The 15000-nt window shown below is 52.5% G+C and overlaps 2 protein-coding genes across 2 annotated transcripts in view; both read right to left on the bottom strand.

The window, feature by feature from the left end:
- The window catches only part of LOC308146096 (caveolae-associated protein 1-like), a 17446-nt gene extending 7699 nt beyond the window's left edge, over positions 1-9747 (bottom strand). The window contains 2 exon segments of the mRNA XM_080517745.1: positions 8984-9338; positions 9340-9747. Of these exon segments, the coding sequence (XP_080373871.1) occupies positions 8984-9338; positions 9340-9509 (525 nt within the window). The 5' untranslated portion in view covers positions 9510-9747.
- A 1784-nt stretch (positions 9748-11531) lies between these two features.
- Positions 11532-15000, bottom strand: part of LOC308145485 (uncharacterized protein) — a gene marked incomplete at its 3' end in the record, with an annotated part of 8230 nt that continues 4761 nt past the window's right edge. Inside the window, exon 2 of the mRNA XM_080516941.1 lies at positions 11532-12044. Coding sequence (XP_080373067.1) covers positions 11532-12044 — 513 coding nt within the window. The remainder of the gene's footprint in view (positions 12045-15000) is intronic.

The following is a 15000-nucleotide window of genomic DNA, read 5'->3' as shown; positions in this document are numbered from 1 at the left end:
CACACACACACACACACACACACACACACACACACACACACACACACACACACACACACACACACACACACACACACACACACACACACACAGAGGGGTTTTCCAGTAAATCCAGGAAAAGGGGAATCCTCATGATGTAAAGAGGAACTGTGTGTGTGTGTGTGTGTGAGTGAGAGAGGGAGAGCTTCTGCCGTCGTCGTGGAAACGGATCATCAGACTTATGAACAGTGTTGCTCGTTACCTTAAGAAAGTAATCTGATTACTGATGAACATGAGAATTAATTTAAGGGGCGGGGCTTCCTGCCAATAACGAGGGAAATTACAAGAGTGGTGTTCTGATTCTGTTGTGTTTCCTGGACGTGTGTGTGTGTGTGTGTGGTGTGTGTGTGTGTGTGTGTGTGTGTGTGTGTGTGTGTGTGTGTGTGTGTGTGTGTGTGTGTGTGTGTGTGCTCCATGGGAACAGTCCCTCTGGGAGAAGCTGCTCCTCTAATCAAACATTTCTAAATAAAGTGAAGCCGCAGCTCAGAGGGGAAATGAGGGAGAGAACAACACTCCTCCTCCTCCTCCTCCTCTTCCTCCTCCTGCTCCTCTTCTCCTCCTCATCTTCCTCTTCCTCCTCCTCCTCCTGCTCCTCCACATCCTCTTCCTCCTCCTCCTCCTCCTCCTCTTCCTCCTCCTGCTCCTCTTCTCCCTCCTCCACGTCCTCTACCTCCTCCTCCACCTCTTCCTCCTGCTCCTCTTCTCCTCCTCCACTTCCTCTTCCTCCTCCTCCTCCTGCTCCTCCACATCCTCTACCTCCTCTTCTTCCTCCTCCACCTCTTTCTCCTGCTCCTCTCTCCTCCTCCTCCTCTTCCAACCCCTCCCTCCACCTCCTCTCCCTCCTCCTCCTCCCCCTCCTGCTCCTCTTCTCCTCCTCCTCCAACCCCTTCATCCTCCTCTTCCTCCTCCTCCTCCTCTTCATCCTCCTCTTCCTCCTCCTCTTCCTCTTCCTCTCCCTCCTCCTCCTCTTCCTCTTCCTCTTCCTCTTCCTCTTCCTCTTCCTCTTCCTCTTCCTCTTCCTCTTCCTCCTCTTCCTCCACTTCCTGTCTGGGCAGGTTGTCCTCCTCTAGTTCTGATCAACAGGTGAAGAACTTGTGAAAACCCGGACCGGATCCGGACCAGACAGGTGGATTTCACTCGTTCCTCTTGTTGTTCTTTCCAAACTGTGACTTTGTGAAAACATTGGGAGGAAAACTGCAGAAACCTGAGAAAACAAGTTTCAACCAAACCGAACAAAAACATTTTCACTTCCTCTGGCTGCTGCCGGGACAAAAGTCCGGTCCAGGTTTTTGGTCCAGGTCGTCGCCCCGGAACCTGAATTAGATAAACGCTGCGGTGGAGTTCCGGTTGAGTCCTGGATCGACTGGATCCTGGATCCTACAGCGGCCGGATCCTGGATCCTGGATCCTGTAGCGGCAAGATCCTGGATCCTGGAGCGACTGGATCTTGGATCCTGGATCCTGCAGCGACTGGATCCTGGATCCTGGATTCTGGATCTTGTTCTCCGACGGTCTCGTGTTCCAGCCTCCATCATCTGACCTCTCAGGGTTTTGGTCCTGGAGCCAGAGACACATCAGGTCTCAGACCGGAGCAGAGGGACAGATTTATGTCCCGTCCCCCATGAAGACCAGCTCCACCACAAGCCCTCCTCTGTTTGTGTCTCTGGTGGTTCTGCAGTCATATGAGGATCATCTGAGCTTTAATGAGCCTCTGACTCACCCACTGGAAACTTTCACAATAAAGTTATTTAGTGACACAAAGATGTGGAAGATAATTTCTGACTGATGTCCAGAGACCAGCACGGGACTGGAGGACTGGAGGACTGGAGGACTAGAAGACTGGAGGTCTAGAGGACTGGAGGACTAGAAGACTGGAGGACTAGAAGACAGGAGGACAGGAGGACTGGAGGCCTAGAAGACTGGAGGACTAGAAGACTGGAGGACTAGAAGACAGGAGGACAGGAGGACTGGAGGCCTAGAAGACTGGAGGACTAGAAGACAGGAGGACTGGAGGCCTAGAAGACTGGAGGACTAGAGGACTGGAGGATAAGAGGACTGGAGGACAAGAAGACTGGAGGACAAGAAGACTGGAAGACTGGAGGACAAGAAGACTGGAAGACTGGAGGACTAGAGGACTGGAGGACAAGAAGACTGGAGGACTAGAAGACTGGAGGACAAGAGGACTGGAGGACAGGAGGACTGGAGGACTAGAAGCAGCAGACAGTCCAGAGGCCAACAAAATACTAGTTACTACCAGTCAATACTAGTCACACAGAGTAGAGTGGAGTAGAGTAGAGTAGTGTACGGTAGAGTAGAGTAGAGTTCAGTAGAGTACATTAGAGTAGAGTAGAGTACATTAGAGTAGAGTAGAGTACATTAGAGTAGAGTTCAGTAGAGTAGAGTTCAGTAGAGTGCATTAGAGTAGAGTACATTAGAGTAGAGTTCAGTAGAGTAGAGTTCAGTAGAGTGCATTAGAGTAGAGTACATTAGAGTAGAGTAGAGTTCAGTAGAGTAGAGTAGAGTTCAGTAGAGTACATTAGAGTAGAGTAGAGTAGAGTAGAGTTCAGTACAGTAGAGTACAGTAGAGTAGAGTTCAGTAGAGTACATTAGAGTAGAGTTCAGTAGAGTACAGTAGAGTAGAGTACCGTAGAGTACAGTAGAGTAGAGTAGAGTTCAGTAGAGTACATTAGAGTAGAGTAGAGTACAGTAGAGTAGATTTCAGTAGAGTAGAGTTCAGTAGAGTACATTAGAGTAGAGTTCAGTAGAGTACAGTAGAGTAGAGTACAGTAGAGTACAGTTCAGTAGAGGACATTAGAGTACAGTAGAGTACAGTAGAGTAGAGTACAGTAGAGTACAGTAGAGTAGAGTAGAGTAGAGTAGAGTAGGGTAGGGTAGGGTAGAGTAGAGTAGAGTAGAGTAGAGTAGAGTAGAGTAGAGTAGAGTAGAGTACAGTAAAGTAGAGTAGAGTAGAGTAGAGTAGAGTACATTAGAGTAGAGTAGAGTAGAGTAGAGTAGGGTAGGGTAGAGTAGAGTAGAGTAGAGTAAAATGAATGCGTCCTTGTTAAAGTGAGTCAATGTGGATTTAGAGCAGGAGCCTCTTGGAGGCTTGTTTTGTTGTGGTTCCAGTCGCCATGGTTACCGTGGTGATCTCTAATGTTGGGCTTTATTCTGAGCTTTGGTTGAAGTTTTTACTTCACTGAGGTTTTCTTTTCTTTTCTTTTCTTTTTTTATCATGAAACAAATCTTTGTCTTCTGCTGAACCAGCCTGTGGACAGAGGACAGGGGTGGACAGAGGTGGACAGAGGACAGGGGTGGACAGAGGACAGGGGTGGACAGAGGTGGACAGAGGACAGGGGTGGACAGAGGACAGGGGTGGACAGAGGTGGACAGAGGACAGGGGTGGACAGAGGACAGAGGACAGAGGTGCCACAGCTGGAACACATTCAGCATGAACAATGGACATTCCTCTGGTTTTCCTCCTTCCAGCCGTCGGAGACACTTTGTTTGCTTCACTTCACATGAAACCAGCTTCCTGGTTCTGAGACGGACGAGGACACAGAGGACGAGGGGAGACAGTCCCTGGGCGTGGACAGACGGTCTGGACAAAACACTTTTCTGACTGATTGTTTTCCTACGTTCTCTTTCAGGTGGGGAGACAAGCTGGACTCAGACCAGCTGGACTCGGACCAGGTGGACTCAGACCAGGTGGACTGGGACCAGGTGCACTCGGACCAGGTGGACTGGGACCAGGTGGAGACAGTGAGGAGGAGGACAGCGTCCAGCAGGACGTCGTCCTCTGAAGCACTAAAAGGCTTTTCCTTCTTACAATCAAACAACTATGTGATGGAGGCTATTTATAGACCTCCGCCTTCTCCTCCGTCACCTCCTCCTCCCTCGCTCCAGTCCTGCCCAGTCTGGGAGAGCTCTGGACTGCTGGACAGTCTGCTGGACGGTCCCCCCCCCCCCTGCCCCCCCCCCCCCCCCCCCCCCCACTGTGGACAATGAGTCTCTAACAGCAGCCGGAGCGTTTCAGCCTGACCAGTCCTTATAAGGTCTGAAGGAAGAGTTCTGGTGAGGTGGAGGTGGAGGTGGAGGAGGAGGAGGAGGAGGAGGAGGAGGAGGAGGAGGAGGAGGAGGAGGAGGAGGAGGAGGAGGAGGTGGAGGTGATAACAAAAACAAAGTCATGTTGAAATAAGAAGCTGAAACATTCAGTTATTTATTTTACTGATAAGAAACAAAATAGAGCTGAAATTCAACCTCAAGACCTTCCTACTGGTACCAGGAACCGGTACCAGGAACCAACTCAAGACCTTCCTACTGGTACCAGGAACCACCTCAAGACCTTCCTACTGGTACCAGGAACCACCTCACCTTCCACCTGGTACCAGGAACCACCTCAAGACCTTCCTACTGGTACCAGGAACCGGTACCAGGAACCAACTCAAGACCTTCCTACTGGTACCAGGAACCACCTCAAGACCTTCCTACTGGTACCAGGAACCACCTCACCTTCCACCTGGTACCAGGAACCACCTCAAGACCTTCCTACTGGTACCAGGAACCGGTACCAGGAACCAACTCAAGACCTTCCTACTGGTACCAGGAACCACCTCAAGACCTTCCTACTGGTACCAGGAACCGGTACCAGGAACCAACTCAAGACCTTCCTACTGGTACCAGGAACCACCTCAAGACCTTCCTACTGGTACCAGGAACCACCTCAAGACCTTCCTACTGGTACCAGGAACCAACTCAAGACCTTCCTACTGGTACCAGGAACCACCTCAAGACCTTCCTACTGGTACCAGGAACCGGTACCAGGAACCAACTCAAGACCTTCCTACTGGTACCAGGAACCACCTCAAGACCTTCCACCTGGTACCAGGAACCACCTCAAAACCGTCCTACTGGTACCAGGAACCACCTCAAGACCTTCCTACTGGTACCAGGAACCACCTCAAAACCTTCCTACTGGTACCAGGAACCACCTCAAGACCTTCCTACTGGTACCAGGAACCGGTACCAGGAACCAACTCAAGACCTTCCTACTGGTACCAGGAACCACCTCAAGACCTTCCTACTGGTACCAGGAACCACCTCAAGACCTTCCTACTGGTACCAGGAACCAACTCAAGACCTTCCTACTGGTACCAGGAACCACCTCAAGACCTTCCTACTGGTACCAGGAACCGGTACCAGGAACCAACTCAAGACCTTCCTACTGGTACCAGGAACCACCTCAAGACCTTCCACCTGGTACCAGGAACCACCTCAAGACCTTCCACCTGGTACCAGGAACCACCTCAAAACCGTCCTACTGGTACCAGGAACCACCTCAAGACCTTCCTACTGGTACCAGGAACCACCTCAAGACCTTCCTACTGGTACCAGGAACCACCTCAAAACCTTCCTACTGGTACCAGGAACCACCTCAAGACCTTCCTACTGGTACCAGGAACCACCTCACCTTCCACCTGGTACCAGGAACCACCTCAAGACCTTCCACCTGGTACCAGGAACCACCAGGGTTCCAGTATCAGAAACAGACCAGAGGATCAGCAGAATGTTGGTGTTTGACATTTTCACAATGTGATTAAAGTTAAAGAGGAGGAGGAGGAGGAGGAGGAGGAGGAGGAGGAGGAGGAGGAGGGGGGGTGGAGGAGGAGAGGGGAGGGAGGAGGAGGTGCTGGATGTGGAGCAGGGTGTGGTGGGGAGGAGCAGGGGAGGAGCTGGGAGTGTGAGTGTGTGTGGGGGGTGGAGGAGGAGAGGAGGAGGAGGAGGAGGAGGAGCAGAATGCCTGTGCTATGAATCAGCTGTCTAAATATGGCTCCTGCTCTGCATCCACACTGCCCTCCTCTCCTCCTCCTCCTCTCCTCCTCTCCTCCTCTCCTCCTCCTCCTCCTCCTCCTCCTCCTCCTCCTCCTCCTCCTCCTCCTCCTCCTCCTCCTCCTCCTCTCCTCCTCCCCTCCTCTCCTCCTCCTCCTCCTCTCCTCCTCCTCCTCCCCCTCAAGAGTCAGAACACCGTCACTTTGCGCTCCACCCAACCCAGATGTTCTTCTTCTTCCTCCTCTTCTTCTTCTTCCTCCTCTTCTTCTTCTTCTTCCTCTTCTTCTTCTTCTTCTTCTTCTTCTTCTTCTTCTTCTTCTTCTTCTTCTTCTTCGCTCTGCAGAGGAGGAACTTCCCAGCCTCACGACAAAGGTCAAAGGTCAAACCACACCAGGGTCCCAGTGGACACCACCACCTCCTTCCTGCTGCTCTGCTGACGGAGGAACCTGGACAGAGGAACCTGGACGGACGAACCAGGACGGAGGAACCAGGACGGAGGAACCTGGACAGAGGAACCTGGACGGACGAACCAGGACGGAGGAACCAGGACGGAGGAACCTGGACGGAGGAACCAGGACGGAGGAACCAGGATGGAGGAACCAGGATGGAGGAACCTGGACGGAGGAACCAGGACGGAGGAACCAGTATGGAGGAACCAGGACGGAGGAACCAGGACGGAGGAACCAGGATGGAGGAACCTGGTCCTCAGCTGCAGAACGTTGGAACCAGAGCAGCACCGAGGTCTGCTGCTTTAATGAACCTGGCCTGAAGTCATGCTGGTAAACAGAGCCAGACGTAGACATAGAGCTATAGAGCCATAGAACCATAGAGCCATAGAGCCATAGAACTATAGAGCCATAGAACTATAGAGCTATAGAACCATAGAACTATAGAGCCATAGAACCATAGAGCTATAGAGCCATAGAACTATAGAGCCATAGAGCTATAGAGCTATAGAGCCATAGAACCATAGAGCTATAGAGCGATAGACATAGAGCTATAGAGCCATAGAACCATAGAGCTATAGAGCCACAGGTTCTACCGCCAGGATCTGATCCTAAGAGTCTCGACTTCAGCAGTGACTCAGTCCTGAAGTCCAGAGTGGAAAATCTGAATGTTCTCACACCGGCTGCTGGGTTAACCCCCGAACTGCTGGATTAACTGCTGGATTAACCCCTAAACTGCTGGATTAACTGCTGCTTTAACCCCTAAACTGCTGGATTAACCCCCGAACTGCTGGATTAACTGCTGGATTAACCCCTAAACTGCTGGATTAACTGCTGCTTTAACCCCTAAACTGCTGGATTAACCCCCGAACTGCTGGATTAACTGCTGGGTTAACCCCCGAACTGCTGGATTAACTGCTGCTTTAACCCCTAAACTGCTGGATTAACCCCCGAACTGCTGGATTAACTGCTGGGTTAACCCCCGAACTGCTGGATTAACTGCTGGATTAACCACTAAACTGCTGGATTAACTGCTGCTTTAACCCCTAAACTGCTGGATTAACCCCCGAACTGCTGGATTAACTGCTGGATTAACCCCTAAACTGCTGCATGAACTGCTGGATTAACCCCTAAACTGCTGAGTTAACTGCTGGATTAACCCCTAAACTGCTGAGTTAACCCCTGAGCTGCTGGATTAACTGCTAGATTAACCCCTAAACTGCTGGATTAACTGCTGGATTAACCCCTGAACTGCTGGATTAACTGCTGGATTAACCCCTAAACTGCTGCATGAACTGCTGGATTAACCCCTAAACTGCTGAGTTAACTGCTGGATTAACCCCTAAACTGCTGAGTTAACCCCTGAGCTGCTGGATTAACTGCTAGATTAACCCCTAAACTGCTGGATTAACTGCTGGATTAACCCCTGAACTGCTGGATTAACTGCTGGATTAACCCCTGAACTGCTGGGTTAACCCCCGAAGTGCTGCATTAACGCCACTCACTCCACCCACTGTCCACTAACACTCCTCCACCCTCTCCTCACTCCACCCACTGTCCTCTGACACTGCTCCACCTTCCCCAGCACCTCCAGCAGGCTTGTGTTATTTTCCCATCTTTGTTTTGAAAGGCGGAGGTGAAGAAAGACTTTCTGAGTGTTTTCAGGAGTTGGACTGCTTCACGTGTGAATCCTCCTCTGAGAGAGAATATCTGTGAGCCACATGTGGTGGACGTGCAGACGGGAGGGAAGATCTGCTTTGAGGTGACGGAGGAATGGCGGAGGAGGATCGTAAACATGACGGCTTGCTTCCAAACCTCCTCCGTCAGAAACCTCTCGGCTAAACACCACCAAGTCTGCGCCGCCTGGAACCCGCTGGGCTTGTTGGGATGCTGTCATTCGCGGGCGACTCGGAAAAATGTGGCGCATTCCAACCTGGAACATGACTGCAAGCTATGTTTTCTGATAAATAAGCGCGAGCATCCTGTAATTGTTTCCACAGGTGAGGATGTGCCTGGACAGGCTCTGGGGTTTGGACCTGTCTGCACCTCCACAAGCCCTTTCTGCCCGGAACACCGTGCGATGGAGGTTTTTTTGCAGCGTGTCTCACGTGGAGCTGGCCGACGTCCAACATGACCGAACCAAACCAGCCTCCAGACCGAACCACACAAACAGTGTCGGGCCCGGTTGGTTGTCAAATTTAAAAAAAACTAGAGCAAGAGAAGGGTTGTTGTGAAAAATCCCCCTGAAATCTGACGGTACTTTAACCTCGACATACAAACAGAGTCAACGTCTTTCCTTCACGGTGCAGGGAAACAGTGGAACTTCACAGCGAGACGTTAACTCTGTCCCTCCATTTTCACACTTTCGGGTCCGTCCAGCAGGACCGGACCGGACCGGACCGGACCGGACCGGACCGGACCGGACCGGCTGTGGAGCCCGATCAGATCCACGCCCCCCCCCCCAGCGTCTGACGCCCGATCGACCACCGACTGACTTTAGAGAAAACTCACACTTTCTGTACGAAACCGACGGAAACATAAAAGTGACTTGTCGAGACGCGAGCAGCCGCCGGCGGAGGTTCGCTTGAGCGTTTGGCCCCCCGGCCACGCCCATGGGCTCGGCGGCCCCCGGCGGCGGCGGCGGCGGCGGCGGCGGCGGACTCGCACCCTCACCTGGTAGATCATGACTTTGAAGTTGCGCCTCTTGAGCAGCTCGGCCTCGTTGCTCTCCAGCTTGCGGATCTGGCCGCCTTGCTTCTCCAGCGTGGCGCGCACCGTCTTCACGTTGACGCTGACCTTGCGCACCTTCTCCATCATCTTGTTGACGCTGTTGGACGTGGTGCCGTGGCTCTTGGCCAGCTTGCTCAGCTCGCCCTGGATGCCAGTGACCGAGCGCTCCATCTCCTGCTGCCGCGCCTCCAGCCCGCTCTGGGTCTGCTGGATCTGGTCCACCGCCCCGATGATCCTGTCCAGCAGGGACAGGACCATGACGCCGTTGGCCTGGGGGTCCGGCTTCTCCCCCTCCCCCCCCCTCCCCCTCCCCCTCCTCGTTCTCCTCGCCCTCGGCGTCCCTCTTGGCCGCCGGGGCGTCGTCCTCGTCGTCGGACGGCGGCAGGTTGACCTCGTCGTCCGACACCTCCGTCAGGGTCCGGGGCTCCGTCAGGCCGCCGGAGGACTCCAGTGCTTCCATGGCCGCCATGTCAGTCCGGGATCCCTTCTTCACCTCTTGCTCTGGCTTCCACCTGCTTCTTCCCCCTCTTCTGGCTCCACACCTCTCTTCTCTTCCCTCCTTCCTGACCGCCCTGGGCTTGTCGCTGCTCGGGGTCCGGCGATGCAGGGAGGCGAGCGGCGAGCGGCGCTGGATGTTAGCGGGGGGAGAGTCGGGGTGTGAATGCCACACCAGGCGGAGAACCTCCAGCTTTCCAGGCTGTGGCCGGCGGCCCCACCCTCCCTCTGTTTCCACTGCACGCCCCCTCCAAGGAACCCCTCCCAGGCCCCTCCCAGCCCCCCCCTCCAGGCCCCTCCCACCTCCCGGCCCCCGCCGCCGCGGCAGCGTGGTTGGAATAGTTAGCGGCGCTGCGCTGAGCCCCCCTCGTATACAAGCCGGGACACAGCGGGGAGGAATGTCAGGCGGGAGTCGTTCTCCATGACAGGCGGACGCCAGGGAGGAAACCTTCAAAGTAAAAGCCCCCTGTGATCACTGCTCCGTCCCGGCGAGCTTCACCTGCAGGAGTTTCCTCCCAATGTCAACAAGTGGGAGCAAAACATGTCGGGGAAACTCCTCAAACGCAGGAAGGAGTCAGCTGATACACACACACACACACACACACACACACACACACACACACACACACACACACACACACACACACACACACACACACACACACACACACACACACACACACACACACACACAATCTCACACACACACACAATCACACACACACAATCACACACACACACACACAATCACACACACACACACACACACACACACACACACAATCTCTCACACACACACAATCACACACACTCACACACACACACACACACACACACACACACACACAATCACACACACACAATCACACACACACACACACACACAATCACACACACACACACACACACACACACACACACACACACACACACACACACACACACACACACACACACACACACACACAATCTCACACACACACACACACAATCACACACACACACACAATCACACACACACACACAATCACACACGCACACACACACACACACACACACACACACACACACACAATCTCACACACACACACAATCTCACACACACACAATCACACACACTCACACACACACACACACACACACACACACACACACACAATCACACACACACAATCACACACACACACACACACACACACACACAATCTCACACACACACACACACAATCACACACACACACACAATCACACACACGCACGCACGCATGTGTGTGTGTGTGTGTGTTTAATGTACCTGTATGAATGACATGCAAAACTGTGACCGTGCTTTGAGTTCACATTCCACTACACACACACACACACACACACACACACACACACACACACACACACACACACACACACACACACACACACACACACACACACACACAGGGAAAGGCCTGGACTGAAACCACTCAACACATAAACTCAACAAGAATAAAACGGAACAGAAGAATTTTTTTTTAAATTTCAATAAAATATCTATTTTTACACGAAAGAGCAGAAACAATGAAAACAAAATAATTTTCAAGCTCGGCCACTAGTTGGTGCTGTTCTGTAACGAAGCCCCACACACACACACTATGGACTGGAGGGTTTTGGACATTTCTCTGCTTCGCCTCATTAAAAGTGGATTTTTATTTTAAATGGAGTTTATTTTTATTGTTCAGGTTCTGATAAAGAACTGAACATGTTTCTGCTCAGACTGGACTTATTGATCTCTGCAGAGCAGGAACCTGGAACCTCCTCAGGTGAATGAGTGATGATCAGCTCCGGTTCTTCTCACTCGTTCATGTCAACGTTTCCTTCAACAATAAACAAAATCCTGGCAGAAATAAAGATTCAGTTCAGTTCAGGACTTTATTTAAATCCAGGTTCACGTTGAGACTCATCGCAGACTCTGGCCTCAGGCGTAGAAATATCAGGTTTCTGTTTCACATTATAGAACGTCGCGTTAACGACTGCTGGCCGGAGGCTCCGCCCCCTGCTGGCAGGGTGGCGTCGGTCCACTGGCCGGAGGCTCCGCCCCCTGCTGGCAGGGTGGCGTCGTCCACTGGCCGGAGGCTCCGCCCCCTGCTGGCAGGGTGGCGTCGGTCCACTGGCCGGAGGCTCCGCCCCCTGCTGGCAGGGTGGCGTCGGTCCACTGGCCGGAGGCTCCGCCCCCTGCTGGCAGGGTGGCGTCGGTCCACTGGCCGGAGGGCTCCGCCCCCTGCTGGCAGGGTGGCGTCGGTCCACTGCCGGAGGCTCCGCCCCCTGCTGGCAGGGTGGCGTCGGTCCACTGGCCGGAGGCTCCGCCCCCTGCTGGCAGGGTGGCGTCGGTCCACTGGCCGGAGGCTCCGCCCCCTGCTGGCAGGGTGGCGTCGGTCCACTGGCCGGAGGCTCCGCCCCCTGCTGGCAGGGTGGTGTCGGTCCGCTGGCCGGAGGTTTTCTTGAAATGTCCTTTTCCCATTGAGAATTCTTCAGTTTTCTGACGGTGATATTCAGCGACGTGTCGGATTGTTTGTATATTTGTGGAATGCGGCTCTAATCAACTGAAACTTCGTTTGTAACTTTTGACGTTTCATTTAGTGCTTCTGACGGCCGACATCTAACGTCACATGATGTTCGTCTGAAATGAACGTCTCTGTCTTCCTCCTCTCTTTCTTCCTCCCCTCTTTCTTCCTCCTCTCTTCTTCCTCCCCTCTTTCTTCCTCCCCTCTTTCTTCCTCCGCTCTTCTTTCTTCCTCCCCTCTTTCTTCCTCCTCTCTTCTTCCTCCTCTCTTTCTTCCTCCTCTCTTTCTTCCTCCTCTCTTTCTTCCTCCTCTCTTTCTCCTCCTCTCTTTCTTCCTCCCCTCTTTCTTCCTCCTCTCTTTCTTCCTCCTCTCTTTCTTCCTCCCCTCTTTCTTCTCCTCTCTTTCTTCCTCCTCTCTTTCTTCCTCCACTCTTCTTCCTCCTCTCTTTCTTCCTCCTCTCTTTCTTCCTCCTCTCTTTCTTCCTCCCCTCTTTCTTCCTCTTCTCTTTCTTCCTCCCCTCTTTCTTCCTCCCCTCTTTCTTCCTCCCCTCTGTCTTCCTCCACTCTTTCTTCTCCTCTCTTTCTTCCTCCCCTCTTTCTTCCTCCCCTCTTTCTTCCTCCTCTCTTTCTTCCTCCCCTCTTTCTTCCTCCCTCTTTCTTCCTCCCCTCTTTCTTCCTCCCCTCTTTCTTCCTCCCCTCTTTCTTCCTCCCCTCTTTCTTCCTCCTCTCTTTCTTCCTCCCCTCTTTCTTCCTCCCTCTTTCTTCCTCTCCTCTTTATTCCTCCCCTCTTTCTTCCTCCTCTCTTTCTTCCTGCCCTCTTTCTTCCTCCTCTCTTTCTTCCTCCTCTCTTTCTTCCTCCCCTCTTTCTTCCTCCCCTCTTTCTTCCTCCTCTCTGTCTTCCTCCTCTCTTTCTTCCTCCTCTCTTTCTTCCTCCCCTCTTTCTTCCTCCCTCTTTCTTCCTCCCCTCTTTCTTCCTCCTCTCTTTCTTCCTCCTCTCTTTCTTCCTCCTCTCTTTCTTCTCCCCTCTTTCTTCCTACTCTCTTTCTTCCTCCCCTCTTTCTTCCTCCTCTCTTTCTTCCTCCCCTCTTTCTTCCTCACCTCTTTCTTCCTCACCTCTTTCTTCCTCCCTTCTTTCTTCCTCCTCTCTTTCTTCCTCCTCTCTTTCTTCCTCCCCTCTTTATTCCTCCCCTCTTTCTTCCTACTCTCTTTCTTCCTCCCCTCTTTCTTCCTCCTCTCTTTCTTCCTCCCCTCTTTCTTCCTCACCTCTTTCTTCCTCCCCTCTTTCTTCCCTACTCTCTTTCTTCCTCCCCTCTTTCTTCCTCCTCTCTTTCTTCCTCCTCTCTTTCTTCCTCCCCTCTTTCTTCCTACTCTCTTTCTTCCTCCCCTCTTTCTTCCTCCCCTCTTTCTTCCTCCCCTCTTTCTTCCTCCCCTCTTTCTTCCTCACCTCTTTCTTCCTCCCCTCTTTCTTCCTCCTCTCTTTCTTCCTCCTCTCTTTCTTCCTCCCCTCTTTATTCCTCCCCTCTTTCTTCCTCCCCTCTTTCTTCCTCCCCTCTTTCTTCCTCCTCTCTTTCTTCCTCCCCTCTTTCTTCCTCCCCTCTTTCTTCCTCCCCTCTTTCTTCCTCCCCTCTTTCTTCCTCCTCTCTTTCTTCCTCCCCTCTTTCTTCCTCCCCTCTTTCTTCCTCCCCTCTTTCTTCCTCCCCTCTTTCTTCCTCCTCTCTGTCTTCCTCCTCTCTTTCTTCCTCCCCTCTTTCTTCCTCCCTCTTTCTTCCTCCCCTCTTTCTTCCTCCTCTCTTTCTTCCTCCCCTCTGTCTTCCTCCTCTCTTTCTTCCTCCTCTCTTTCTTCCTCCCCTCTTTCTTCCTCCTCTCTTTCTTCCTCCCCTCTGTCTTCCTCCTCTCTTTCTTCCTCCTCTCTTTCTTCCTCCTCTCTTTCTTCCTCCCCTCTTTCTTCCTCCTCTCTTTCTTCCTCCCTTCTTTCTTCCTCCTCTCTTTCTTCCTCCCCTCTTTATTCCTCCCCTCTTTCTTCCTCCTCTCTTTCTTCCTCCCCTCTTTCTTCCTCCTCTCTTTCTTCCTCCCCTCTGTCTTCCTCCTCTCTTTCTTCCTCCCTTCTTTCTTCCTCCTCTCTTTCTTCCTCCTCTCTTTCTTCCTCCTCTCTTCTTCCTCCCCTCTTTATTCCTCCCCTCTTTCTTCCTCCTCTCTTTCTTCCTCCCCTCTTTCTTCCTCCTCTCTGTCTTCCTCCTCTCTTTCTTCCTCCCCTCTTTCTTCCTCCCTCTTTCTTCCTCCCCTCTTTCTTCCTCCTCTCTTTCTTCCTCCCCTCTGTCTTCCTCCTCTCTTTCTTCCTCCCCTCTTATTCCTCCCCTCTTTCTTCCTCCTCTCTTTCTTCCTCCTCTCTTTCTTCCTCCTCTCTTTCTTCCTCCCCTCTTTCTTCCTCCTCTCTTTCTTCCTCCGCTCTTTCTTTCTTCCTCCCCTCTTTCTTCCTCCCCTCTTTCTTCCTCCCCTCTTTCTTCCTCCTCTCTTTCGTCCTCCTCTCTTTCTTCCTCCCCTCTTTCTTCCTCCCCTCTTTCTTCCTCCCCTCTTTCTTCCTCCTCTCTTTCGTCCTCCTCTCTTTCTTCCTCCCCTCTTTCTTCCTCCTCTCTTTCGTCCTCCTCTCTTTCTTCCTCCCCTCTTTCTTCCTCCTCTCTTTCGTCCTCCTCTCTTTCTTCCTCCCCTCTTTCTTCCTCCTCTCTTTCGTCCTCCTCTCTTTCTTCCTCCTCTCTTTCTTCCTCCCCTCTTTATTCCTCCCCTCTTTCTTCCTCCTCTCTTTCTTCCTCCCCTCTTTCTTCCTCCTCTCTGTCTTCCTCCTCTCTTTCTTCCTCCCCTCTTTCTTCCTCCCTCTTTCTTCCTCCCCTCTTTCTTCCTCCTCTCTTTCTTCCTCCCCTCTGTCTTCCTCCTCTCT

Source organism: Blennius ocellaris, assembly GCF_963422515.1.
Source record: "Blennius ocellaris genome assembly, chromosome: 21".
Classification (NCBI taxonomy): domain Eukaryota; kingdom Metazoa; phylum Chordata; class Actinopteri; order Blenniiformes; family Blenniidae; genus Blennius; species Blennius ocellaris.
Note: the sequence above shows the minus strand (reverse complement) of the source record. Positions and strands in the feature narration are given on the sequence as shown.